The sequence below is a fragment of the Denticeps clupeoides genome, chromosome 13 (assembly GCF_900700375.1).
Source record: "Denticeps clupeoides chromosome 13, fDenClu1.1, whole genome shotgun sequence".
NCBI lineage: Eukaryota > Metazoa > Chordata > Actinopteri > Clupeiformes > Denticipitidae > Denticeps > Denticeps clupeoides.
Window position 1 is genome coordinate 10,676,956 of NC_041719.1, and position 27,354 is coordinate 10,704,309.

At 43.8% G+C, this 27,354-nt stretch overlaps 3 protein-coding genes across 7 annotated transcripts; 1 reads left to right on the top strand and 2 right to left on the bottom strand.

The window, feature by feature from the left end:
- Nucleotides 1-617: 617 nt before the first annotated feature.
- Nucleotides 618-3,386, bottom strand: polr2h (RNA polymerase II, I and III subunit H). Of its 3 annotated transcripts, none has more exons than XM_029000103.1 (6): nt 3,271-3,386; nt 1,667-1,751; nt 1,483-1,566; nt 1,325-1,418; nt 1,160-1,243; nt 618-915 (listed from the first exon to the last, which is right to left on the bottom strand). In XM_029000103.1, the coding sequence occupies exons 2-6, from the start codon at nt 1,737-1,739 to the stop codon at nt 798-800; spliced, it is 453 nt and encodes a 150-aa protein (XP_028855936.1). In that variant the 5' UTR covers nt 1,740-1,751; nt 3,271-3,386; the 3' UTR covers nt 618-797. The 3 variants fall into 3 exon arrangements, with proteins under 3 accessions (XP_028855936.1, XP_028855935.1, XP_028855934.1); XM_029000102.1 differs by lacking the exon at nt 3,271-3,386 and adding an exon at nt 1,996-2,560; XM_029000101.1 differs by lacking the exon at nt 3,271-3,386 and adding an exon at nt 1,996-2,560 and having other exon boundaries at nt 1,667-1,769.
- ap1m3 (adaptor related protein complex 1 subunit mu 3) lies at nt 2,659-17,445 on the top strand. The gene is made up of 12 exons (XM_029000096.1): nt 2,659-2,846; nt 4,633-4,789; nt 5,988-6,055; nt 6,165-6,295; nt 8,663-8,810; nt 9,885-10,011; nt 10,971-11,113; nt 11,694-11,765; nt 12,708-12,866; nt 14,055-14,180; nt 14,297-14,372; nt 15,560-17,445. Exons 1-12 carry the CDS (start codon nt 2,805-2,807, stop codon nt 15,580-15,582), a joined length of 1,272 nt encoding a protein of 423 aa, XP_028855929.1. The 5' UTR covers nt 2,659-2,804; the 3' UTR covers nt 15,583-17,445.
- tmem125a (transmembrane protein 125a) lies at nt 17,397-25,350 on the bottom strand. Of its 3 annotated transcripts, none has more exons than XM_029000099.1 (6): nt 24,925-25,349; nt 21,904-21,998; nt 21,651-21,795; nt 21,365-21,526; nt 20,373-20,540; nt 17,397-19,234 (listed from the first exon to the last, which is right to left on the bottom strand). In XM_029000099.1, exon 6 carries the CDS (start codon nt 19,150-19,152, stop codon nt 18,481-18,483), a length of 672 nt encoding a protein of 223 aa, XP_028855932.1. In that variant the 5' UTR covers nt 19,153-19,234; nt 20,373-20,540; nt 21,365-21,526; nt 21,651-21,795; nt 21,904-21,998; nt 24,925-25,349; the 3' UTR covers nt 17,397-18,480. The 3 variants fall into 3 exon arrangements, with proteins under 3 accessions (XP_028855932.1, XP_028855930.1, XP_028855931.1); XM_029000097.1 differs by having other exon boundaries at nt 21,651-21,798; XM_029000098.1 differs by lacking the exon at nt 20,373-20,540 and having other exon boundaries at nt 21,651-21,798; nt 24,925-25,350.
- Between the last annotated feature and the right edge of the window lie 2,004 nt (nt 25,351-27,354).

Consider the following 27,354-nt stretch of genomic DNA (forward strand, 5'->3'; position numbering starts at 1 on the left):
CCCCCCCAAAAATGGACAAATTCGACCTTTCACTGAAGGTGAAAATTCAGGTCAGTAAATTGGCATGGCCAACTAACAAATTTTGTGTTGATTGGGACACATAACAGGGCTTTCAGAACCTTGCACTGCTGGAAGTTCTACTTTTAGTTTTTACTGGCAGGGACAGATAAAATGTTTCCATGGCATTCCCTCTGGAGCTCTGTCCTCTCACTGATCTCACTCTATCCACACACTCATCTGCGGTCATATTGTATGCCTGGTTTGACCTGAACTATTTTATGGGACAGTGGACAATGTCCTGTTATTCCATTTGCACTATGTCTTTTTGGATACTGTGACTCTCCAAACCTTCGCAATCTTGTCTCTCTGTGTACCTGTATATAATGAGATGATAATAAAGTGGACTTTGACTGCTTGTGTTTGAGTACTCTCCCCACATTTTCCCCCATGATAATGAATGACAAAGTTGGCTCACAATTATTTAAAAGGGAGCCAACAATTCAGTCAATACACCAACATTAATTTAATTAACATTAGTGTTCTATGGCTGACTTCGTGCATTTAATGTAGATGCATGTAACTGTAATATTTAAGCATTCAGGCAAGAGTCAGCAGTCTTAAAATTTCAAAACTTATAAAAGCAGTTTTATTTACAGCAACTAGTAAGATTATTACATCGTATCATATTTATTCTTCAAGGAAACCATAAACAAAGGAATAACATTTCCTCCAAGGGAATAAATACCATTGACTACACTGAGAGCAAAGAATCAGGAAAAGGCTTTTAAAGACACGAGTTAGAAGGCAAGTTTTTTCATGAGGAGGTAGACTCTTGAGTCCACTTCAAATCCATGCAAGTTGTTGGCATCGCCTTGTAACCTCATCAGCAGGCCACCGTAGGAAACATAGGCGGAGCTGAATTGGGGAAAAAAAAAAACAAAAAAACATTAATAATATGTTAAATAGTATTAGTATTATTGATATCACATACAAATTACTACATTAGTGCATTTTATGTCAGCATATTCACATCATTACAATTTATGACAATAATATAATTATTTCACATAATTATTCATACGTTATGCAAATTAAACAAACATACGGACACAAAAACCAGACTCATGTAGTTGACTTAATACACAAAAACATAACTCACAGTCGTGTAGCTGCTTCTGTGGATGTTTCATCTCCCTCAATTCTGTACACTTTGCCGTACATTACGTAGTCAAATTGATCTGCCCTAAAGAAAAAAAAGACTTTAGAGCTCAAGTACGATGTACTAGATGTGCGAGAGAGATAATACATTATGTTACAAACGCACCTGGAGGGTCGATCATCTTGGGGATTGTACTCTCCATCATCTGGAGTGCCATCTTCATACAAAGTGCTGGCTATCACCAATCTGAACTTGTCCCCTGTTGAGGAAAAAGCATTAAACATGAACACTGTACATATAAAAACACCCGCTTGTCCACTTACCTAGGTCCACGGGGTAAATCTGAATGTTGACATCAAGTATGAGGTCCATTTTGAAAGATTCACTTTCACAGTGAAGGCGGGATACTAAAAATATGATATATATATCCACACACATATATATAGATGAAAATATGAAAAGATATGATTACCATAAAAGCTTTAAAAGGACAATAACGGCGCTTACCTCTGTCAAATTTCTTCCCATCAGGGTCTATGTCTTTCACGTCAAAAATGTCCTCAAAAAGAATTCCTGCCATGCCAGCCTTGGACTAATTACACGGTAATTACTGATGAAATAATATTTATATAAAAAAATACAATAGGAAATTGTCGCGAATCCTTTTATCAACTGAGCATCTTAACGTCGCGCCGTACAACGCTCTCGTTTGTTATGATTAATAACTAATAAGAGCGAAAGTTAACAACGCGCGAAGTTTTGTGAGGGTTTAATGAATGAACGCGTGGCGCGGACGACACCGCGGGCTAACTGCGCTGGGGCGACGAAGAACTTACTTGCTGCGGTCGCTGTAACGGAGCCCGTCAACTATTCTCCACGATCGGCAATTCCGGGCTTCGGACATTAAACTAAAAGCACCAACGAGGGGCCCGCAAAACCGAACATTCGCGCTCCGACAAGCGTGCGCTGCCCCGACCTGGCTATTTACTTCCGGCTCAACGTGCGACCCTGTAGCAAAAGCGCGTATAGCGCCCCCCAGCGGACTGGGGCCGTAACGACGGATGTTTTTCGTAAATCTCTTAAAATAATAATACATTTTACTACTACATATACAGTTTTAAAACGTCAAAAAACGTCTGCCCTGTTCACAAAGGTTTTCCACATGCATTGGCAATTGAAATCGTTGGTTTGAGCATACGTAATTAAAATTATGCATCCATTGCATCCTACCTAAATACATATGGCATTTAAAGTTTCATTTAAATAAGTTTTTTAAAAAAAAGAGGTGCACTGGTAATTTATTGTATCAGTACACCTGATATACATAGTGTACTAGACCAGAAAAGTGAAGCAAATGTTAAAGAGTGTAATAATTTCTAGATCTGAATAAATAGATGTATGGATAGGTATATTTTCAGGTGGGTCGGTTTTTATTATTGTTATTTTTTACACGTGTAAAGGACGACCAATAGAGTGGATTCGTATTTCTTTCGAAAGCTGCTCTACTGGTCGAGCGCCTCGGACCCGGAAGAACGGGAAGAGGATGGGGAGAGGGCGCGGGTTATTCTTCCTACAATAAAACATAGATACAAAAAAAAAGGTCGTAACGTAGGTCGTGCGCAGTCGGAGAAAATTACGCGTCAAGATGTCGGCGTCGGCGATCTTCATTCTGGACCAGAAGGGCAAGGTAGGAGCCCCGGTTCGTGAGAAAACTAACACCGCTGGCCGCAGTGTGAACGCGCAGTCATCGCGCCGGGATAAAGAGACGGAGAACAGCTCCCTCTCAACAGGTGCATGTGAAACATTGGGATTTGTGGAATCTGTGAAAGAAAACTGGAGGAATCAAGACCTCGGGCGCGCGAGAGTGTTCCGGCATGATATCAGGACGGGACGTGTCCTTCAAATGAAACCTGAAAAGTTTCCAGACATTATGAATCGGTATGATTCGTATTTCAATATGTGGCAGGCATCCGCCGTAATGAATGGGGAGGGAGGGCGGGGCCTCACGCAACAGGTGCAGCTACGTCACTGTCGGTGTAACTTAACCAGAGCTAATTAACCAGAATTAATTATTCATAAAAAAAGACGTGCAATGACGGGCGATTACTTACACAGCGGGTGAAAGCAAAGCAGCAGGCAATTTATTTAAAATGCGGAGAAATCCTAAGCATGTATAGAATGAAACTCATGGAAGGATCACCTTGCCATCTTCAAAACAGCAATGTAGTGCATGATGAGTCAAACCGGTTCTTCCCTCCTGAAGAAAAGTGGATAGATTATTTTTGCATTGTAAAGGATTACTTGATGACTCCGCCAGATAATGTGTGCATGAGTGAAGTAGGCCAAAGACGAATGAAATACCCTCTGAGACGCCCTGGACACCGTGAACTGCTGATGAATGCTTTTCTCACAGCACACCGCAGTAGATACGTGGTGGCTCCTCAGTCATTCTCAGGTTTATTGTTCTGGCTCATGTTAAAATCATGTTTAAAATATTGGGATGCTTATATGTATTCTGTTTTAGTATCTAATTTGGAAGAAAAAACACACTGTTTACCTGGTTCACAATCTTAACTTTATCTAATTGTCACTGCACAAGTGGACACCATCACAAGTGGAACAAAATATAATGCATGGAAATGGAAATAATGGAAACTGGAAATGAGAAAAATAAAGGTCTTGAGACTACAGAAGGTCGGAATGCCAGGACTAAGCTAGGGTAATGCAGGTCAAACAACAGCTGGCAAAGGAAAGATGAAGGAAAGAACACATATATAATCCAAATTATGAAATAAGATCCAGGGTGGTGGGAATCATCATAATAATTCAACCCCCTCACCCCATCTTTCCTTGTACAGGGTATCATTTGAATAATATAATGTATAATGTAACTTACCTAGTACAATTAAATTGAATGAATGGCATTCATCAGGGTGACTTCAGTAGTTACAGGGCCAGCCTGTGTCTTACTAATGGTATTAAGTGGGGTTTGAACCTGTGACTTTGTGGTCTTCTGGTTCAGAAGCCTAGTGTGTCACCCACTAGGCTACTACCACCCTATTAACTAGTGGACTGTAGTGTTGTTACTGTTGTGTTTTTGTTCTTTTAAATAGTCCTTATAGCATTTGATTAATTTGACTTTGAACCAAATGCTAAAGATTTTTCATCTGTAAATAATGAATATGTGAAGTCAGCCAGTGACTGTTCGAGTTCGTTTGTCTTCCTATTTTTTCCTGTCATTTCCTATTCGTTTTTTTAGCTTTTCTATTTTTTTTGGCTGTAATATGGGCTCCGATTCATTAGCTCTGTGGTGCAGTGCAGTTGGTTTGCTAAGAGGCTGTTGTAATCAGCCCATCCTCTCCTGGGTACATGTTGCACCATGTTCTTGTGCGGTGTCATGGACACTGTTGTTATATAAATAACGTGTTTAATAAGTACGTCCTTCAATATATGCACTTCTTTTACTCCCGCAGGTGCTGATATTTCGGAACTACATGGGGGATATTGACATGGGTGAGATCGACCACTTCATGCCCATTCTTATGAAAAGAGAAGAAGAAGCCGAATTATCACCAGTTGTCACCCGTGGGTCAACCCATTTCCTCTGGGTCAAGCACAGCAACATCTACTGTATCCTCCAGTTCATCTGCTCCTAGCAATTTAACATTGATTTCTTTTCACCTTCATTCCTCACTGTAATGTCCATATGATCCAAAGTGATGTAAGGCTCAGACTGTCACAACCATGGTGGTATGACGAGGCAGGTCGACGGAGACGATGAGAATAGATGACGAAGAAGAATTCAAATTCAAATTTTATTTGTCACATACATAGTCATACACGGTATGATATGCAGTGAAATGCTTTTTGCGACTGCTATAGACCACAGTATTGCAAATGTTGCAAGTATACAGTGAAGACCAGTATGCAAATATTGCAAACATAACCAAATATTCCACTTTTACGTCTTTAACATTAAATATGTGTAACAGGTAGGGTGAAATGTAAATGTAAATGAAATGTAAATGAAGGTGTGCAAATGAGTGAAAGACAATGAATAAGGACAATGAAAAAGCAAGGTGATTTTGTGCAAAGAGTCCAGAGTGATTGAAAGTGAAAGTGCTGGAGTGTAAAGGAGTTCTATGTAGTGTTGTTGTTGAGAGCTCGGATAGCCTGCGGGAAGAAGCTCCTCCTCATTCTCTCTGTGTTGGACTGCAGGGAGCAAAAGCACTTCCCTGATCGCAGCAGAGAGAAGAGTCCATTGTTGGACGCATTCGCACAACGTCACGAAACCGGGGTTTAATTTGTGCAGAACAGGACAGCGACATCTGGTAACATGTGAACGTGTAACACAACAAAGACCCGACTGCAAACAGAAACAAACAGGGCAGCTTTATACAGTCGACACAGGTGAAAAAGATTAGGGAACATTACACATGGCAAACGTGAAACTCCGGTCCGGATCCCGGAACGGAGTAACCCCTTCCGGACCGAATCATGACACAGACAGATTGACCCACACTCTTCTTTTAGATTATACAAGTACAGAAGCAAAATATGGACGAAAACATGCTGTAAATGAGTCCATCTATGATGTTAACAAAAAAAATACAGTGGGCCTTTCTGTCCCACGTCATATAATCTTTCACCCTTTAAACTCCCAAATTCAATTTTCTTAAAACATATGAAATGGCTATAAAGAGTCACATGTTTATTTAATCCAGTATGTACACATTGTCAAAACTAATATTGTTATAAATAATCACTATTTTCTCCCCAGCACATTATATATTTATATCTGATAGTTGCCTTAACAGCCACTGTTCAGTGGTGGCCATCACTAAGAAGAACTCAAATGCAGCCCTTGTGTATTCATTCCTTTTTAAAATAGTGGAGGTGGGTGTGGTCTTCCAAATCCACAATGGAACTACAGTACCGTTTTGTCTATTGGTTCTTTCTGACTACATTGGCTGACGACGGATGTGATGTCGCCTGTTGTCTTTAGGTTTTTAAAGAGTATTTCAAAGAGCTGGAGGAAGAGAGCGTCCGTGACAACTTTGTGACGGTGTATGAGCTGTTGGATGAGGTCATGGACTTTGGCTTCCCCCAGACTACTGAGAGCAAGATCCTGCAGGAGTGAGTTCACCAGTTCACCATTGCAGACTCACTAGGTCGCCAATCAGAATGCTTAAATTAAGGTGCTCATGATCTGGCAGCGTGTTTGGTTAGATAGTGGACAGTGTGCCGGGACGACCATAACCGAGATCATGACTGCATTGACAGGAGGGGGTTTAAATAGTCTAAGAATGACGAAGTAGCACATGTGAGAGCTTAATCCTTGGGCCAATAATTTAAATTGTACAGGCATTTTAAAAATAGTAGTAAGTAATGTTTTACGTATGAGATTCAGATTGACAGATTAACTGTGTGCCAACACAAAGAAGTAAATATCACAAAAATGCTGTTCAATCATATTTATGTGCACCGAATACCCCATTTACACATTTTTATGCTTATATTGCTGTCACTTAAATATAGGTCTATAGCAATGCCACAGTGTCATAATTTGCAAGCATTATAATAGTTCACATTAGTTCACATACTCACTCGCTGATTATTCCTTAGCAGTGATGTGGATATTAAAATGTACAGTACAGGCCAAAGGTTTGGACGCACCTTCTTATTATATTATATATGTGTTTTCTTGATTTTCATGACCATTTACATTGGTAGAGTCTCACTGAAGGCATGAAAACTATGAATGAACACATGTGGAGTTATGTACTTAACAAAAAAGGTGAAGTAACTGAAAACATGTTTTATATTATAGTTTCTTCAAAATAACCACCTTTACTCTGATTACTGCTTTACACACTCTTGGCTTTCTCTCGATGAGCTTCAAGAGGTCGTCACCTGAAACAGTCTTGAAGGAGTTCCCAGAGGTGTTTAGCACTTGTTGGCCCCTTTGCCTTCACTCTGCGGTCCGGCTCACCCCAAACCATCTGGATTGGGTTCAGGTCCGGTGACTGTGGAGGCCAGGTCTCCACTTTTTGTTAAGTACATAACTCCACTTGTGTTCATTCATAGTTTTGATGCCTTCAGTGAGAATCTTCCAATGTAAATGGTCATGAAAATAAAGAAAACACATTGAATGAGAACGTGTGTCCAAACTTTTGGCCTGTACTGTGTATTAAATTGAAATGTATGTGAGGCACAAGACGTTAATATATCATGAAGACACACAACAACAACAAAAAAAATCTCCTCTTTGCTCAAGACATTTTTCCGGCCCGGCGTCTACTGTCTATTTTGCACAGATTCAGTATTCCGTTGACCAGCACAATGTCCCCCTATCTCCCCCACCTGGTCTTCTTTGTGCCAGGCAGATTGGCACAACAGCGATGAGAGGCGAGGCCTAAGCACGTCCGCCCTTCATTTTCATGCTAATGCAAACGCGTCTTCTCGCAGGCAGATGCTTTCATTAGCATTTATGAGACGCGTGTGCCACCCAATTGTTTCCCTTTCACCCGTCCCCTGCTTTGTTATCTGCCAGCCCCATAAGCACCTGCGACCACGCGAGACGCCAGGGAGCCGCGCGGTAAATTAACCAGAGGAACTATTCTCAAAAACTTTTTTCAGCGCCGAACTTGGCAGATGCTAACGTCAGGGACTTTTAGAACTTCAAAAATCACAATTTAAACCACAGAGAAAACAATGGCATTCGTTATTTTAGGGGAGCGTTAAGGCCAGTGTGCTTTAGCGATATCCGCCGTGGCCTTATTTCTGTTTACTCATTTGTTATCCCTGAATATAAGAGAAATGCGCGGTTAATGTTCGCTAATGTCACAGCATTCATGCCCTCTGGATTTCAGCAAAATAAACAGAGGCAAACAAGGATGGACCGGTGGATTGATCCGTACAGAAGCACTTTCAAGGGATGTTTGACCTAGTTTAAAATGGGAGGAGCAAGTAGGGCATGACTGACAGCTCCCTTGCACCCTACTTTCCCATCTCTATGGCATTTAAACCCGCTCCTTTCAGTACTTAAAACAGTACTGCCGCGCCACACACCTACGTCCCCTTCACCTCCGTTTTCCTCCAGCCTTTACACGCCAGTCTCTACCACTGCAGTGATCTCATGAACTGGAATAACCAGCCCAGGTGGATTTTGAGTGGAAGTTCCGTATTTGTTGTGCGGGTTAGTGTTGGGAATGGAAGTGGGGCATGAACTCATGTATTACAGATGGCTTATTAGCTTCATTGTTTCTTTTTTTTTTTACCTGCCAGATGGTGCTGGACCTCTGGGTCAGATGTTTTCCTCTCTAAAGCTTTGTCCGACTTTGGCGACAGTCACTTTATCATTTTAAACATGAGATCATTCATGCAGATCTTCGGCAAAAAATACCTTTTAATTTGAATCTGAAAACTCATTCAGCAAAGCATGAAATTACACTTTTTTTGAGCATGTTTTTATAATTCGTTGCTTATCTTTCATCGTCTTAGATACATCACACAGCAGGCACATAAACTGGAGGTGGGAGCTCCTCGGCCCCCTGCCACAGTCACTAATGCAGTGTCCTGGAGGTCAGAAGGCATCAAATACAGGAAGAACGAGGTCTTCATGGATGTGATCGAATCCGTCAATTTACTGGTTTGTATTTTTTTGCTTGTTTAGTGCCATATATAGTACAGGCCAAAAGTTTGGACCCACCTAGTCATTCAATGTGTTTACGTTGGTAGAGTCTCACTGAAGGCATCAAAACTATGAATGAACACATGTGGAGTTATGTACTTAACAAAAAAGGTGAAATAACTGAAAACATGTTTTATATTCTAGTTTCATAGTTTCTTTGCTGCCCTTTGCTCTGATTACTGAGGTCGTCACCTGAGGTCGTCACCTGAAATGGTTTTCCAACAGTCTTGAAGGAGTTCCCAGAGGTGTTTAGCACTTGTTGGCCCCTTTGCCCTCTGCGGTCCAGCTCACCCCAAACCATCTGGATTGGGTTCAGGTCCGGTGACTGTGGAGGCCAGGTCTCCACTTTTTGTTAAGTACATAACTCCACATGTGTTCATTCATAGTTTTCATGCCTTCAGTGAGAATCTACCAATGTAAATGGTCATGGAAATAAAGAAAACACATTGAATTAGAAGGTGTGTCCAAACCTTTGGCCTGTACTGTATATTAATTAATTGATGATTTAGTTCCACGTTTACAGCAGCTTTTAACGTCACTGGCCCCTCCCCCCGACAGGAATAAATGCCTCCAAACACACACAATGAACCTGAAACGCGAGAGAAGGGTTCCAGAAACAACTTTCCCCAGCTTCCACGAATTGAAACTGCAAAAAAGAAACAACAACAATACGATTTCCTTTTATTCATTGCCCCCCTCCCACCCCGGTCCCCACCCTCACAGGCTGACACTCCCTCCTGTAATGAGGTAATTACTTTCTGCAGGGTTAGGACCCAAATGCACAAGCTGATTAAGAGGACGCTCATGTATTTGCGCCAAAAATTGTACATTTTCCTTCTCCCATGCTGCCTATAAATGGCTGTTTTGCAACACATGTGCAGCGTTGTTCTTTCTTCTGACTTACTCAGCCCTTTCAGATCCTCAGTAATTGCTTAGCAATTTTTCTCATGCCGCGAGCTCATTTTTCCTCAGAGCCATGCAGGCCGAGCGCTTTCCAGTTGACTAAGCCCTGCAGTTTCTGTCTTGTCCCAGGTGAGCGCCACGGGCAGCGTCCTGCGCAGCGAGATCCTGGGCTGCATCAAACTCAAAGTGGTGCTCTCTGGCATGCCAGAGCTGCGGCTGGGCCTCAATGACAAAGTGCTGTTTGAGATCACCGGCCGTGAGTAAAGCAAGCCCTCCTCCTCCTCCTCCTCCTCCTGCTCCCTTTATTTACTCACGTTCGGCATTGTGCGCAGGAAACTGCCCCTCGGTAGGGCATTTAGTTAGTCTGTCTCTGAATGGGCTGGGTTGGCGGAGCCACAGACAATGTATTAATTACCTAACAGTAAAGCACAAATAATACAATTATCTCAACTTTGGACACATGAAACACTGCCCTCTTGTGGATGGGATGTGTAATTGTCGCAACGAGGCATTGCTGTGTAGAATGAGTGATCCGTTGCTAGAATAAAAAAAGTGCATCACTGATTAGAGACAGGAGCCAGCAAGTGGAATCTTGATACCAGGGTCAGCTGCTGATTGTTAGATATTACTGTTTGCTGAAGCAGGGCTGTCCCTGATGTCGGTCACCTCAGCCATACCCAGGTCCCTGGGTAGCCAATCAGGGAGCTGGAAGGGTCTTTCCTGTCTGACCTTTTGGCTCTGCCACTGATGTCATTATGAGGCGTCTCATTCCCGCTGCTAAAAGCAGATCCCCAAAGAGCTTTGCCTGCTGGGGGGAGACCTGGCTGTGCTCTCTGATGATGATCACATGGTCTCGCTCTATCAGAGACCTCTTCTCTTTCTCAGCAAAATGTCACAGACACATAAACGCACAGTGCAAACACACCTTTATCACACACACATAGGTCACCCACTCAAACTGGTTGAGGTTCATGAACGTCTGTTCGTTATTATCCTATTACAGTGTTTATAATAATTATTACAGTGTTTATAATAACCTCCTTTGAGGTTATTACAGTGTTTTCAGATTTTTTTCACCATTCACCATGAAGTCAGACGTTCTCTGCAAAAGAGAATAGAGAATAAGAAAATTCAGGGAGACAGAGAGTTAAATTCAGTACTGGCCAGCCTTTGGCAGCCCTAGCAATTTTAGTTTGTTTGTTTGATGTTATACAGGAGAGAAAAGTAAGGCGGTGGAGTTGGAGGATGTGAAGTTTCATCAGTGCGTGCGGCTCTCGCGGTTCGAAAACGATCGAACCATCTCCTTCATTCCCCCTGATGGCGAGTCAGAGCTCATGTCTTACCGCCTGAACACCACGGTATCTATCTATCTGTCTGTCTGTCTGTCTGTCTGTCTATAAATCTGTATCTTATTATCAGTCCAATTTCAATAAAATATGTATATAAAACTTGCCTAGTGTATGATGTTTCTATAAATGTTCTGAGTGACAGCTGCTCAGAGTAAATATATCTATTTTTAAGCTGTAGTCGCGTTTATCACAGCCGTCTCATCCCCGTCCCCCCTCACTGATATCTTTTATTTATGGGCAATAGTTGAGCAGTGGCCCTTACTGTGATCACCAGCACACTACAGCTGTAAATCATCCCTGATGTTTTAAATCTTCTGTCATAATTCCTCCTGTCCGTTGTTTATGAGGTGCTGAGTGTCATGCGCTCAAAATTCATGCAGTTCCTCCGCAAATATTTGTGGCTTTGGAAATTCACCATGTTAATTTACTTTGCTTTAGTGATCAACATTATAATACAATTATGTAACATCTGTAGAAACAATTTGGTGTTTCTGTAGATGTAAAGACATCATGGTCTGAGGGGCTGGAAACCATTGAAGTAGTTTTATGCCACCTTTCCCTCCATCATTCATGCCCTTTGTCCTGACAGGTGAAGCCACTCTTCTGGATCGAAAGCGTGATAGAGAGGTTCTCTCACAGTCGTGTGGAGATCCTGGTAAAGGTATGGGACACACACTGCTACTCGTGCATAGGTTTCTGTTTCTGGCAAGCATAACGTACTGGCGGTAAAGCACAGTGGACAGAGATCAGCACTTTCTTCTGTGCCTTTCTGCCAATCAGAACTATATTGTTATTCTGTGGAATTCAGTTTGCCTGTCATGGCTGCCCACTGCTCACCAAGGGTGATGGTTAAAAGCAGAGGACACATTTCGTTGTGTCACCGTGTGCTGTGCTGCTGTCACATGATTCCATCCATGTGACCGGGAGCAACACGGAGATGAGGTAACGTGACTCCTATAAATTGGCAAGATGGCCACTGCCAGCCGCTCTGTCATTGATTGGCATTCGTCGACTCGGCTCCTTCTCCACCTCGACCCGTGAGACATCTCCTCACCTCTTCGCTCTCATCCTGCCCCTTCCCCAATTCAACCTAAAATGCGATCGTCGACATCCGTGCGGTGTTGCGGCTCACATCGGCTCTCGTTCACATGCTCTCTCCGTGTTTATCGCGGGTTTCCTCTGGGTTCTCAGGTTTCCTCCCGCCCTTCCAAAGGCATGCACGCTAGGTGAATAGGTGACTCTGAATTGTCCCTAGGTTTGAGTGCGTGAGGTGAATGATGTGTGTGAGTCCCGGCCCTGCACCCAGTGTCCCAGGATGGGTTCCGGCAGCTACATTAAAACCCATTCTGCACATCATTCTGCACCCATAGTATGAAATGTTGTTCATATGCCATAACTGTCATTATAATTCCATGCACATCTACAGGAATTACACTAAGTCGGTTTGAATAATGCGTGACTGCATTAGACACGTTCTTGGTGCATTTGGCTTCAGATCTCATGAATTTTGGGGGTCTTTGTCAGTCCCTGTCATGTCTGTCATGTTTCACTTAATGTCTGTGTTGTTTTGTGCTGTCGTCTTGACGTCTTGTGGGTTCATCAGGCTCGCAGTCAGTTCAAAAGTCGCTCCACTGCCAACAACGTGTCCATCCTGGTGCCTGTGCCAAGTGATGCCGACTCTCCTAAATTCAAGACCACTACAGGCAGCGCTAAGTGGGTTCCAGAGAAGAACGCGGTTGAGTGGAACATCAAATCCTTTCCTGTGAGTGTTTTGTCTGCTTTGAAATAGCAGTGATTACAAAGTGCCATGCATAATTAATTCTTACCTCATTTATGGGTGATTCTTCAGCTGTGATATATTTAGTGTCCCTGGAAGAAATAAGAAAAACAAAACACATTTATTAACATTTATTTACATATACATAACAGATGATTTTCATTCATATTTTTGTATATTCCTGTAATTTACTTGATTTTCCATCATACGGTATGAAACACTGTTCTTAGACCATTATTTAGAATTTGTATACTTGGTGATCATAGTAAAAGTGACACAAAAGTGAAACACACGGCTGTAGAAATTATTTGCCTCCATAGGGGATAAAAAATTTAATTTCCACCACAGTCATTTATACATCTTTGTCTCTCTCTGTTTATTTGAAATGGTAAAGAAATATATATTCTTTTTTTAAAAATGCACAATTTCTACCCTTAAACACATAAAGGTTGTATTTTGACACATGCACAAGGGAAATTTCCATCTTTAAATATTTGCATGAATATGAAAATATGCCGTTCTGTCACACATCATTCATTTTCCACAGAGGGTGCTAAACCAGTACTTTTCTCATAGGAACTGACTCGCATAGATGGCAGAATTTAACAGCAAGTTCTTAACATGCAGAGGCGTGGTGGCGCTGAGCCCACAATGCTGGTCTGAAATGAAGATGGACCGACACGCCATTTCGACTCCTGCCGAGAGGAATTAATTCCGTCCCCTTCTTCATATAGGAATATTCAGAATGTAATTCCCCGGCCTGCCGCAAAGCACATTCTCCTCCTGTGGTTTCCAGCTTCAGCACGTTAAGTGCATCTTTGGCTGCGGAGGCCATGCAGCAAATGTGTGGTGAAGGCGGAACTGTGTGCCGTGGTGCTCCTGTCACTTCCTGTTGAATTTCAGAAGCCGAAATACAAAATCCTACCAAGCAGGATTCGTGATGGCCAGGTTTTGCATGAGTGCAGCTTTTCCTATTGATGCCTATTCCTCTGCTACGGAGTGATCATTTTTATTTTTTTCTCAAATAAGTAGAAGGTCTTTGGGAATGGGCAGCTTATCAACTTATGTTGTCAGTAGTTTCCTGACTTTCCTGTTGGTCTTGTTTTCTGTGTTGTGAAATAATTGTGAATCTTGTATATCTCTCCTTCTTTCTCTCTCTCTGTACTTCACAAGGGAGGGAAAGAGTACGTAATGAGGGCTCACTTTGGGCTTCCCAGCGTGGAAAGTGATGAGCAAGAGGCAAAGAGACCCATCACTGTCAACTTTGAGATCCCCTACTTCACTGTGTCTGGCATCCAAGTGAGTTATAATAGCATCATATGCACAACTCTTGTACATTTTTCAATGCCTTTTTAAATCGGCTAAATCTAGTGTCCCATAAATCACCATCTTCTGTGTGTGTTTTGAAAAACAAGGTGCGGTACCTCAAAATCATTGAGAAGAGTGGCTACCAGGCCCTGCCATGGGTGCGCTACATCACACAAAGTGGAGGTGAGTCTGTCAGTGTTTCACCGAGATGTGAAAAGGGAGCAAAGTGACCCCCGGCCCTTTTATTTCCCAGTCCAAGGTTATCCTGACATGCTCCACGCACTCATAATCATATTTATCCTGGACTTTTAAAGTACATAACATGACATGACATGAAATCAGTAGGACTGTTTCAAACTGAAACCAAAAAGTTGGAGTAACACGCCCAGATGATGCGACTGGTAGTTAAGCCACACCTGCATGTGTGTGTTTAACTGGACACAAATATTTGATCCCGTTAACCACAAGGGATAGCATGCATCTCATTTACAAACCAGGAAATTGCCACCAGCTAAATCGTTACGCTGCTGTTTATGGTCTGTGATGTAATAGGTCAACTGGAAAAGTTCAATTCCAACATGCAAATCAGCACCTTTCACAGCACTTGTGCTTGTGTACTGGGACAGTGACAATATTCCGATGGTTAATGGATGACTAAATTGTGCATGGAAACATATGCATGTCTAATGTTTGTTTAGGGTTATGAAACATTCACGGAAAATGTTCAAGACTACATGAGAAGCATAGAATAAAATACCCCAAAACAGTTTGGTAGCTCTTCTTCTTTGGCGGGAATAAAGGACATAAAATAAAATTTAGATTTTGTAAATTAAATCCTAGTACTCAAAGCCTATATATGACATAAAAATGCACAGTGGAACCTGTTAAAGAATAGATATTACAAAATTGGCTATATACAGATTAGATCATTAGTTATATTGCAAAGTGAATATAATTGAAAGCACTTTTACAAAGAAGCTGTTGGTGCTTAAACGTTTCAAGTGTTTTAAGATGTAGAAATATAGAAAACAGCAAAAATGTAGTAATGTAAATGCAGTCATGCATGTGTTTGAAAATTGAAAATATGTTTTTTTTTTTTGCTTTCTTGTAAATTTGGTTAAATGTATCTCAGCCCTTGATGTAGTCTCTCTCTTTTCAGTCTTCATCTAGTAGATTTAAGTACTATAACTACACTAATATAAGTAAGTAGGTGCACAAAAGTATTTATATGAAATACATATGTATAGTTTCACTACTGACATTTGGATAATGCCTTTCACAGTCCATCAATGTAACATTACTACAGCAGTACCTAAAATAGCCCCAGTCTCTATTTCTGAACCCTTACCTATTACCTTTCGCCCACACAGACTACCAGCTGCGAACAAACTAGGAGCGAATGGGATGAGTGGACCATTCTGCTTCAGTGGCAGTCAGCGACGGGTGACGGGCGAGAAAAGAATGTCCTGGCGCCGCTCTGCTCCCTTTAGCGCAGCACGCCACCCTCTGTCCTCCCCTCCTTAGCCAGAGGGCAGTTTTAATTTATAGCTTTACCCACGCCTTAACCCTCCAGCGGACACTTCTCAGCCAGACACCACAAACAAAGCTGTAAAGGTGATAAGGGATTTTGAATATGTTTCTGTAGCTCTTGTTTTTCGATGTATGTGTTCCTATGTTCGCTGATATGCTGCAGGTCTGAGCTGATCACTCTGTCTGAATGCGGAATCCGGTTACTGTATATGGTTTTATTACTCTGAGAGTGGCGAGCCTTATCTCTCAACCAATGAAAGCAACACCAAGAGCCCAAGATCAATGATTAATAAGGCCTAACTTCGTCAGGACAGGGGTGTAACACTATATTTGTGCCACCGTGGTTTTGTATCACCGTCATCAGCGTCGAAGGCCGGATCTTTATATGTCCGACACAGTTACTCACGGAAGTAAAATGCGAATATCATTGTATGTTTCTTGTTTGAACAAACCAGAATGACTTCAGCAGCTAGATCTACCTCCTGGCAAACAAACCACGAAAATCATCTGTCTGATCTTTCTTGCTTTGCACAGACCGAGTGGTTCATAAGCAGCGAGTAAACGGGCACTGTCTATTTTACAGCCATTTACCACGGAACAGCCTCCCTCTCCTGTGAGAGCTATTAACGGTGCATTGCCTCATTGTTTTTTCCCTACGAAAACATCCGCTCCTCTTCTTGAAGTCAGATGCTACGTGAATTGCACTTCCTGCTTTCTTGTATTTGTTTCTGTGTGGCCGCTGAATTCAGGGACTGGCCTGTACACAAGTTTAGGTTGACGTTTCGTGACATTTTGATAAGATGAATGCAGATGAAGTGAGCCTTTGAGTCGTTTAACGGTCCCCGGGGGTTATGGCTATGATGAAAATGTTTTCACACTGCGTGCAATTGATGCTTCTTACCAGCGGAATATCCGGGCCTTTACTGCTGAGGCACCAGTATTTGTATTTATGAAGCCACAACTTATGCAATACATGGCAATAGAGTCATAACAATTTTTATTCCAGGATGATGCAAACTTTTAGATACGTGTTTTTGATATGCTTTCTTTTATTTAATAAAATACTATGCTATTAACAACTTGGCAAATGTAGAAAAAATATTGAATGGTTCTTATTTTATTTTATGAAAATGAAATTAGTCAGTCAGGCTTCTCTTCATTCTACATTATTTTAGGCAACTGATTGGATTCAGATGCTTGTTTACACTCTGACTGCTGCCTGATTGGATGCTGACGCCGTTCCCGATTAATACATACTCACCCAGAATATGAAACAATCTGACAAACAGTCTTCTTTGGCTTCAGAAACGTTCTTCTTCTGATACAACAGAAGATGCTTAATGTACTCATCATGGTGGAACATCAAGATGGAAAGCAACAACGTAAAACTCATTTGAATTTTCATCTGAATGTACATGTGAGTAGAATAAGGAACCAGCAGCTTTTCTTATCAAGAGCTGCATGTGGCCGCTGACAATGGATCACACAGAGGGTCATTGTTACATGATGATGGACGCTGGCTGGGGCACAATAACCAGGCTGTGAATCGTGGGAACTGACATCGCCTAGCACTGCCGGTTTGGGTACCTCTGACCCCGTGAAATGTCATATCTGTCCTTTGAACACTTTTCACAAGCACGAGCATGAGATAAAAGCATGGCCATAAAGGTAGATGGGTGGATGTTCGGCAAAACACATTTATTTTTAAAATAAATCTGTCTCTCTCTGTCTCGCCATTTAATCCAACACACATCTAGCTTTGGACTGTTCAGCTGCTGTTCTCTATTCATATTTCAGGTTTTTTTCTCAGGAAAAAATGGTTCAGCTTACCATTTCTAACATTCTAAAATTTGAGACAATTCATACACACAAAGTTCCAACCTTTTATAGAATATAAAAACAGCAGGTAAGTAGAAAATTACGTCCACATGAAAACAGAGGTAGGCAAATGTATCCATAAAAGGCAGACGAGATGATGAATTATAGTACTGATTTACTAATGATCATAGGCTAACCCACGAATACATTAACAAATGCTAATAGGAATACATTTTTGAGGAATTCTCTTAGAATGCAAAATTATAATGCTGGGGTCCATGATTGCAAACTACTGTTAATTCATACAAGGAACATAGTTTTCAAGAATCATGATTAATTGATATTGATATCAGCAATTTAAGAAAATTATTAAGAAAATAAAATTAACTGTGAATTAAATGTTTTATTGATATTAAACAGATGCTTTGTTGCTGATCTCAACTGTCATTCATACTGTCCAAAATGGAACATTCAAATAGTCGATCATTAAATGTCAGACAAAAATCCCCTCTCCGATTCCCCTTATTCTCTCCTTGAATCAAATAAATAGAAGCATGAAGGACAGACGTGGCGGAATTCATTACAGTCCAAAATGGAGCTAAAGGCCATGGTGTGAAAAAGTGGCAAATTTCTCTTTACCAAGGTCCGTTTCCCATGGAATCCTTTGGATTGTTCATTTGGCCTTGCTGTCCCGTGCATGTGTAATTTATTACAGCTACCAGCTATAATATGAATTGTTCTAGTTTTTTTTTCCCCAGTGCAAATAAGATGTAATGCATGGGTAGATGTAAGTCCCCTGCATTATCAGGGGTGCAGCTTTCCCCGCTACATCCAGCAAGCCAGTCTCTCTTGTTCCCAGAACAGCCATTTGATGTAACTGAAACGTTGCGTCTGTAGAGCAAATCTCCTGCAGAGCAGGAGGTGGTCAAGGCTTAAATGAAGTTCAAATGAGTTGAGCCAGACTAGAGGCCGTCTCTCTCCTGGTCTCCCGCATCCGTCCAGAAATGGTAAAGACCCCCACCCCCCTGTCCCTCAGTCTCTGCTCAGGATCAGTTCTGTTTATGAGGAAGACCACCAGGGAGTACAGAGCTACAGCCAGCACTGTGGTGCCGCCTCCGGCCAGCAGCACCACTCCAGAGATGAACATGTCGTTGAGGGCCTGGCCCGGTTTGGGCATGTGGTTTGCCAGGGCCACCTTGAGGAGCACGGCCCCGCAGGTGACGAGGGAGAGGCCAGTGAGCAGGACCACCAGCAGGTCTGAAAGGCCACCGCTCTTGAGGAGCTCGATGCGTCGCCGGCTGCGCACGCAGTTCATGTCCTGGACGGCCGAGCTGAGCAGCTGCTTGAGGAGGACGGCCAGCGCCAGAAGGCAGAGGGCCGTGCCCACGCCCAGCCGCCATTCGCTGGACACGCTGGTGGTGGTGGACAGGAGGCCCACGCCGCCCAGTCCACAGCCCAGGATCAAGACTACCGAAGCACAATAGCACAACAGGGACTTCCGAGGCTCCCGGAACCACCATAACTCCACCTGCTCCTCCAGGAGACTCTGCTGGATGCGTGCAGGGTCGGGAGGCAGGTAGCCCCGTGGAGGGGGGTAGTCTTCCAGCTCCGACATTCTGCCCACAGACCAGCCACAATTGCTGAAAGACTGAGGCGACTATACGATTGAACGCGCCGTCTGCCTCCGTCGTTCAGACCTGTGAGGGAACAGACCGTAGACATGTGATCATCTGCTCCACGTGCATTCATCTACTGGTGCATTTTCACACAGGAAAAGCAAACTGGACCAAGGGTACCAATCAAGGGTCCAAACCAAGGGTCCACATTAGCTAAAACAGTAAATTAGCATCAAAAAATGAAAGAAAGAAATAAAATCCAGCTTGCCCTGAAGATCTTGAATGAGATGAGATAATAAAACCCACACATTCATAGACTCGCTTTGTGTAGAGTAGCGTAGTTATTTTTCATAATGTATTCCGTGTAACACAGCACATTTCCTCACTGTGTGCCTAACGTTGGATGTTGCTGCAATAGAACCACTGTTGATCTCTAGGTGGGGTTCGAACCCCAGGCTGATATAGAAATTGCATTGGATATTCCGGATCATCTGATTGGCCAGCATCCAGCAGATTCTCAGATTCCGTAAACTTTGCTCTCTTACTTCTTATCTTACAATCTCATAATGTCCCAATACGTAATCAGACACTTCTGACATTAAACTAACAAGCGTCTTCAAATAAGACCAGGCAGAATAGAAACACGGACGCTCACACAACTCTGTGTCTGTTCAGATGATAAGCCTCCGTAATATCATATCAACATCAGTAGAATAAAAGAATTCACCTAGGTGGCGGAATGACCCACGTAGCCTGTAGACCCCCCCCCTCTTTTGGCAGTTTGATTTGCAATGGCAGAATCTATTCTACATATTAAAAAGTTCTGCTGCACCGACTGGCTGGTGGTGTTCGTGGGGTTGGTGTGAACCACTTTCAGAATGTATTCACTGACAGAGACTTCAAAGCACTTACGCGGGTCGCTCTGGATGAGGGCCTCTGCCGAATGCAATGTAAATGTAAATGCAGTTCCCACAAATTAATTGCATGAAGCGTCTGGTACTCGTAAATGCGTGAAAAGTTCTAGAGGAAGTCAGACAGAGCTATGCAAAGTCATCCACGAACATGAGCAAAAAAAAAAAAACTTGTCTTGGGGCCGCCAACCCTTGCGCTGGTTTAACGTGTGACTTGTGGCTACAGACACCAATAAACACTGGTTACAAATCCAGCGCCTTCCTCAAAAAAATGAAAGGCCCGTATCGCGACACCGCCTTCATCTCACCACAGTTGTGGGGAATGCGGAGAGCCTCATCCTCGCCACAAGCTCAACGGACCGTCCCCGGGGTCCGGACGACCCTCAAGGTTGCTGCTCCGACAGCTTGTCTTTACAATCCTGTCAGCGCCTTTACAACAGCAGTCAGCAGACCATTTCCTGGCAGGAATTCCAGCCCTCCATGCAAACAAAAAAAAAAAAAAAAGAGAAGAAAGCTGCACAGTGTTCATTAGGCGGGGATATATGAGAGCAATGCGATAACCTGCTCGGCTTTATGCACACCGAAGCAGGTTTGGTATTTGGGTGTCTCTTAGCGCCGCCCACGTAACGTCCGCGCAGATTCGGTTATTGTTCCAGCGTGTAAGTCAGTGTCATTACATGTGTCTTAAGTGTTTGTGACACATTTATAATTAGGTCCCTGCGGATTTGTCAGCAATGCCCCACAGCCGGAAATAGAATACAGTAATTGAGGTGACGTGAGTTTAAAAAAATAAAAAATAAAAACCCCACACAATCTCATACCGTGTCTGCTGCTACTTGACAATCAGGGGACGAACACGGAGTCTTTGTCTTTTTTTCCCCCCACTTTATCTTACAGAACATCTCTGACATCATTGATGTTCCTTGTTCTGCAGCCCTTGTATTCCAAAAGGAGCAAAAAGGGATAAAAGCGGAAGCGTAGCCTATGATTGCGCTGTCAGGAGACACCTCAAATGATCATAAAAAGATGCTCATCAGTTCTATCTACTCGGATCAGGCTTTCTTGTGCAAGTTCACCGTGACACAAAGATTCTGCTCAGCTGTTTGATTTTTTTCCCCTTTATGCTGCACATTTTTACAGCTCTCTTTCAGCCGACCTTCGGAAAAAATAAAAGCCTCTCACGATTCATCAGTGTTTTATTTTGTCGTCCCGAGGTTTTTTTTTTCGGGAGGGACTTCATGCAAATGAGCTCAGAGAGAGACCCGAGGCCCGAGACTTTGAGTGGTTCAAAATGTCAGACCTGAAGGCGCGGTGGCGTGGCCTCGGTCGTCTTACTGAGTCCAGCACCGGCCTGCAGCCCCGTTGCAACCCGGCTCCAAGCAGACAAAACGACAAGGCCTTTAAACGCTGAGCGTCCCCATCAGGCAGAAGCTCTCTTTCCCGTTCAATTATTCATAGTGACCTGTGAGGCCAAGAAAAAAAAAAAAAAACAGAACGGATGAGGTTTCCATAGATTTAGACGTGTCAACATTATTCCCTACTGGCACAGACAAAAAACCTTTAAAAAAAAAAAAAAGTGCAGTTACAGGTTGCAGAAGAATCTTTTTCCTCTTCCTTTTAATGACAATCCCCTGTAGACCAGAGGCATCAGGTCTGGCACAGTGGCTTCAAACAGCTTGCTGTGCCAAGCACCATGGGGCACCGGGTGCGATGAAGGGCCGGGACAATATTCTACTGGTGGAAGAGAGAGAGTGGAGGGGGCGTGAATGTGCATTATTCAGAAAGAGATGAATGGCCATCAATGCGAGGGATTCAGAAGGGCCGTCCGGTCGCTGTTACCATGCGGCAGCTGACCCCAACGTTTCCACATCCTCTGTCAGGCCAGTCCCGTCTGAGCGTGCCCATATCACACCGGCCTGACTCCCAACCTCCAACTGGGACAGAAGACAGTAGAATTAACACCATGAACATATCACTTCACCTGGTGCATAGGACACCGTGGAATCGCCATATTATAAAAATTCAATGTGCGAAAAACAGTCCAACATGACAAAAGTGTATCATTATGATGAGCAAGAATGCGTCATTATGCCAAACCATGAATCAGCACCACAGAGAACACCTCTTTATCATTCTGAGACTGAAATCTTACTAATACGGGAGCTACATAGAACAGAAACATAGTGACTGACGTTAAAAAAAGCCAATAAGTGCTTATGTTAAGTAAGAATAACTTAAACAAGCATAAAGCATCAAACTAGGCTATAATATTGAGGTAGATGTAAGTTAATGATTTGAATTGAGTTTTCATTGCATATTTAGTGTAAACAATAACTATATTTATTATTATCTTACTAATACGGGAGCTACATAGAACAGAAACATAGTGACTGACGTTAAAAAAAGCCTTATGTTAAGTAAGAATAACATAAACAAGCATAAAGCATCAAACTAGGCTATAATATTGAGGTAGATGTGAGTTAACGATTTGAACTGAGTTTTCATTGCATATTTTGTGTAAACAATAACTATATTTATTACCTACATAGAGCTACGTCACAAATGATTACATTTCACAATGCTTTACACAACTAATATGGTTCTTATAAAAATGAGCAGCATCAACGCGGACCGGCACTACTACTACATACAACTTTATAAACGCTACTACTAGATATAACTTTAGTCACGTTTCTTCAATGTATCAATTATTGTGTTTTCAATGGATAACTGAAGTAACATTTTGGTCAAATGGTCACCACATCAGTGGGTAACAACATTTAACTCAACTCCACAACCTCCATTATAATTTATAATTATAATTCACGTTATTAATTACTCTACTTGAAAAGAAAAAAAATGACTCGACACGTAGTCACAGGATTGTGGCAAAGGACACAATTAGCGGCTGATTTTTTTTTCCTCTGGTGAATTGAAAGAGGTTTAAATACATCAACACGTGTGTGTGTGTGTGTGTGTGTGTGTTTAATGAACAAGTGTACAGCCATTGGGTGCTTGAGCGTCAGGTGCGCACAGAGGTGAAACCCGTATCAACATGCAGGGTGCCGCTTACGGCACTCGCACAAACAGCTAATCAGCAGGCGGCACACACTCTGTACGTTGCCATCAAACGGCGACGCACTTACGCCACCTCAACGCGCATCTCGATGGCAACTAACGACGTTGCGTCGAATCCCCCGAATGAGCCAATTACGCCGCGCGGCGTGCAGTGGGGTTGATAAGCGTTTCCCACCACGGTGCTCGCCGTTCCCCTCCCTGCGAGTCTAATCCACCCGTATCAGCGAGTGCACAAAACATCCTGGGGCAGCGGTGGCCTAGCGGTTAAGGAAGCGGCCCCGTAATCAGAAGGTTGCCGGTTCGAATCCCGATCCGCCAAGGTGCCACTGAGCAAAGCACCGTCCCCACACACTGCTCCCCGGGCGCCTGTCATGGCTGCCCACTGCTCACCAAGGGTGATGGGATAAATGCAGAGGGCACATTTCACTGTGTGCACCGTGTGCTGTGCTGCTGTGTATCACAATGACAATCACTTCAAGTTCAGAATCCCGGTCTCATCTGCTCTCCCCTCCTGCGTGGCGACTGTGCTGCAGAGACCCGGTCAGTTCCTCTTCAGCGTCCCCTTCCCCGTACCTAACCTAACACTGCCGACGCCCTCCACCCCCGATCCCCTCCGTTCTGCTTCAGGAGCCCCTCTTCTCTTGCATCCGCTCCCACCCCACGAACCCAATCTCATTCCAACGGCGGGCAGCTACGTGCCGAGCAGCCTGAGAGGGGAAGAATCCGTACGTCGGTGAGTGAGCGGGAATTAACATGTTCCCGGAGGGTCCCTGGCGTTCCTGAAAAGAGCGAAACTCTTGCTCTCCGACCCCCTCCTTCGTCCTGGCGGCCGTGGCCCAGGAACAGCCGCGCCGAGTACAGCTGCTGATTAAACCCCCAATTAGCGGCGCGCACCCCTCCGGCTCCGGGGCCGCTGACAGAAGGAGAGCCGCTTACCCCCCGGCAGTTCCCGTCGGTCCTCTCCCGGCCGTCCAGCGCTGACCTCACTTCCTGTACACACCTGGCCTACCGACACTTACATGCAAAACATCCCAAATGAACATTTTTTATTAAAAAAAGACAGCGTACCCAAACACTGCGGGGTCGCGTAGGGCCCTCGCCTTGTGTCGGGATCAAGCTCCACGCGATGCAACTACAGGATCAGGCCCTCAAGTGCTGCGCCACATATTTACATTGGGGTGGTAGTAGCCTAGTGGGTAACACACTCGCCTATGAACCAGAAGACCCGGGTTCAAATCCCACTTGCTACCAGAGAAAGACACTTAACCCTCAGCGTCTCCTGGGAGGGGACCGTCCCTGTCACTACTGACTGTAAGTATTTACAGGGACAAGGCGCTGTGGTGTGTTGCTGGTGCATGTTGCCATGTCGCATGTTGTACAACACACCACTTCTGCACCACAACTGCGTGTGTGAGTGATTTTTTTTTTTTACGACAACGTTTGCATGCGTCGTGCACGGCGCGCCTGCGAATTTGTTTCATGTGCTTCCTGAAAAACGACAGCCGTGCGAGATCGATGCCCGGAGCTCAAAGGTTACGGCCGTGGCGTCTGCGGCTTTTCGCTGCCGACCGATCGCGAAATTGCACTCGCGGCGGGCGGGCGTCGGGAGCGCGCGTTTCTCGGTGAAACGGGACCGCGTGCGCGCGTCCGTCCTCTGGACGCTTCTCGCTCCACGTCGCCGCGGGTCGGGCGCCGAGTCGGCGTCCACCTGGCCGAAGTCGCGGAACAACCGAGGCAAAGTTACCGCCGTGCGCGGCGTCGCCGGCCGCTTCCTGCCTTTACCTGCGCCGCGTCGCCGCTCTCCCGGGGTTCCCCGTCGCTGTCGCGTGATAACAAATAATTTACACATCGTCCTAAAATCCCGGTCCCGCGTCTCGCGGCGTTATAAAGCGGGGCTCCATCCCGGCGGCAGGTGCGCGGCGGCAGCTGCGTCTCCTCTGGACTCTCGCCCGCCTCGGTCTGGAGGTGTGGTCAGGAGCGCGCCGCGGGGACGCCCATCCTCCCCGCCCGTGTCGCTTTACTCCGACAGGAGCAGGATCGGGATCGGGACCGGGACCAGGACCAGGACCGGGACCAGGACCAGGACCAGGATCAGGACCAGGATCAGGATCAGGATCAGGACCAGGACCAGGACCAGGAGCGACATCCTGGTCTGAGGTGGCTGGAGATGGTTCTTCTCCCTCAACCTGTGGAGGTTGGATGATCTGCTTCTCCCTGATTCAAAAAGGTCCACAACACCAGAAAAGGCTTCTGTGCACAGTGTAGTCAGGTATAATACAGTGAGATCATAATTCTGCTGACAAGACAAACATTTCTAGTTACAATATTAACGAAATGGATAAAATAATTTATTATTGCCCTTGTGGCTCACGTATTTTTTGCCCCTCACTCCCAGACCCAGCTGGAGACCCAAGAGTGAGACAGCTTGAGCTCACCATGCCGGTCATTAATCTCCTCAATCAGGGTCACATTTTCTTGCATGGCACACCAACATTGCAAGGCCCATTAGCCACAAGAAAAGCATATTTATCATTCATATTTAGATTATTTATCTCATCATGTAATATTTAATAAGTATATTTACATTTGGTGATATACATATTTATACTTAAAAAAATTATACACACACACACACACATACATGTGGAGTTATGTACGTAACAAAAAAAGGGTGAAATAACTGAAATGTTTTATATTCTAGTTTCTTTGCTCTGATTACTGCTTTGAACACTCTTGGCATTCTCTCGATGAGCTTCAAAAGGTCGTCACCTGAAATGGTTTTCCAACAGTCTTGAAGGAGTTCCCAGAGGTGTTTAGCACTTGTTGGCCCCTTTGCCTTCACTCTACGGTCCAGCTCACCCCAAACCATCTGGATTGGGTTCAGGTCCGGTGACTGTGGAGGCCAGGTCTCCATTTTTTTTGTTAAGTACATAACTCCACATGTGTTCATTCATAGTTTTGATGCCTTCAGTGAGAATCTACCAACGTAAATGGTCATGAAAATAAAGAAAACACATTGAATGAGAAGGTGTGTCCAAACTTTTGGCCTGTACTGTATTTATATAAAATAAGTATTTGTCCACTTACAAAGAATGGAGAGATCTGTGATTTCCATCATAGATGCACCTCAACTAAAAAAAGGGTGCGTTTAAAGTAGTGTGTTACTAATAGTAACCTTTGAAGCTTGGATCCCAGTTCTCATTGACCATGTCCTTCCATGTAGTTCTGGGCTGATCCCTCACAGTTCTTATGATCATTGACACTCCACAAGGCAAGATCTTGCATGGAGCCTCCGTCCGAGGGAGATTGACTGTGATCTTGACTCTCTTTACATTTACATTTATATTTACAGCATTTATCAGACGCCCTTATCCAGAGCGACTTACAGTCAGTAGTTACAGGGACAGTCTCCCCCCCTGGAGACACTCAGGGTTAGGTGTCTTGCTCAGGGACACAATGGTAGTAAGTGGGATTTGAACCTGGGTCTTCTGGTTCATAGGCAAGTGTGTTACACACTAGGCTACTACCACCCTCTTCCATTTTCTAATAATTATGCCACCAGTTGTTGTTAAACTATTGCTCTGTAGCCCCTCCCAGCCTTGTGCAGGTCTACAAATTAAAAAATAAAAACAGGCCGGCCGACAGTTCGACAGGGTTCCTGGGAACTAATTAACCAGCGTTTTATTGGTGTTGCCGTCACAGACACAGATGACGTAGCGAGGGGTTGTTAGATTGCTGAAATATAATGCTGTGCCTGATGTTGAAAACTATATTTGTGGCGGTTCTGAAAAACAAAACAACAGTGGCAGTAAAACTGCATGAAATTATAATTCTATAAATACTCTTCCCGCACTTTACAGTCCTTATTAATATTATAACATTTTATGCTCTTTTTTTTTTTTTTTTTAAATCAAAACGTCTGCTGCCTGCTGCCGGTACCAATAAGCTGACAAAAATATCCGGCCATCAAAATTCTTATCATCCTTCACCCCTACCTCATCACATAGGCTCACATACTCCTACATAAAATTCTGCATTCATGGAGGTGTGTTTTGAATCCTCCTCACCAAGCTCTGCATATCCTGCACCTGAGGTGAAGAAATTGTCAGGCTCCTAGATGATCATCTTCTGATCGTTATGACAAGCACACACAGATCTCCTTGTTCTGTCTCCAAGGAAGCTGGGATTATCCGGGAAACTAAATGAATAATA

What these genes read in the sequence shown, in the direction of transcription:
- polr2h (XM_029000103.1), bottom strand. Translation starts at nt 1,739, where the DNA reads ATGGCAGGAATTCTTTTTGAGGACATTTTTGACGTGAAAGACATAGAC. An exon ending in TGGGAAGAAATTTGACAGAG is followed by an intron (nt 1,567 to 1,666) that starts GTAAGCGCCGTT and finishes TCATATTTTTAG; the next exon opens with TATCCCGCCTTCACTGTGAA. An exon ending in ACAGAAGCAGCTACACGACT is followed by an intron (nt 916 to 1,159) that starts GTGAGTTATGTT and finishes TCCCCAATTCAG; the next exon opens with CTCCGCCTATGTTTCCTACG.
- ap1m3 (XM_029000096.1), top strand. Translation starts at nt 2,805, where the DNA reads ATGTCGGCGTCGGCGATCTTCATTCTGGACCAGAAGGGCAAG. An exon ending in CAAGCACAGCAACATCTACT is followed by an intron (nt 4,790 to 5,987) that starts GTATCCTCCAGT and finishes GCCACTGTTCAG; the next exon opens with TGGTGGCCATCACTAAGAAG. An exon ending in GAGAGCAAGATCCTGCAGGA is followed by an intron (nt 6,296 to 8,662) that starts GTGAGTTCACCA and finishes TCATCGTCTTAG; the next exon opens with ATACATCACACAGCAGGCAC.
- tmem125a (XM_029000098.1), bottom strand. Translation starts at nt 19,152, where the DNA reads ATGTCGGAGCTGGAAGACTACCCCCCTCCACGGGGCTACCTGCCTCCC.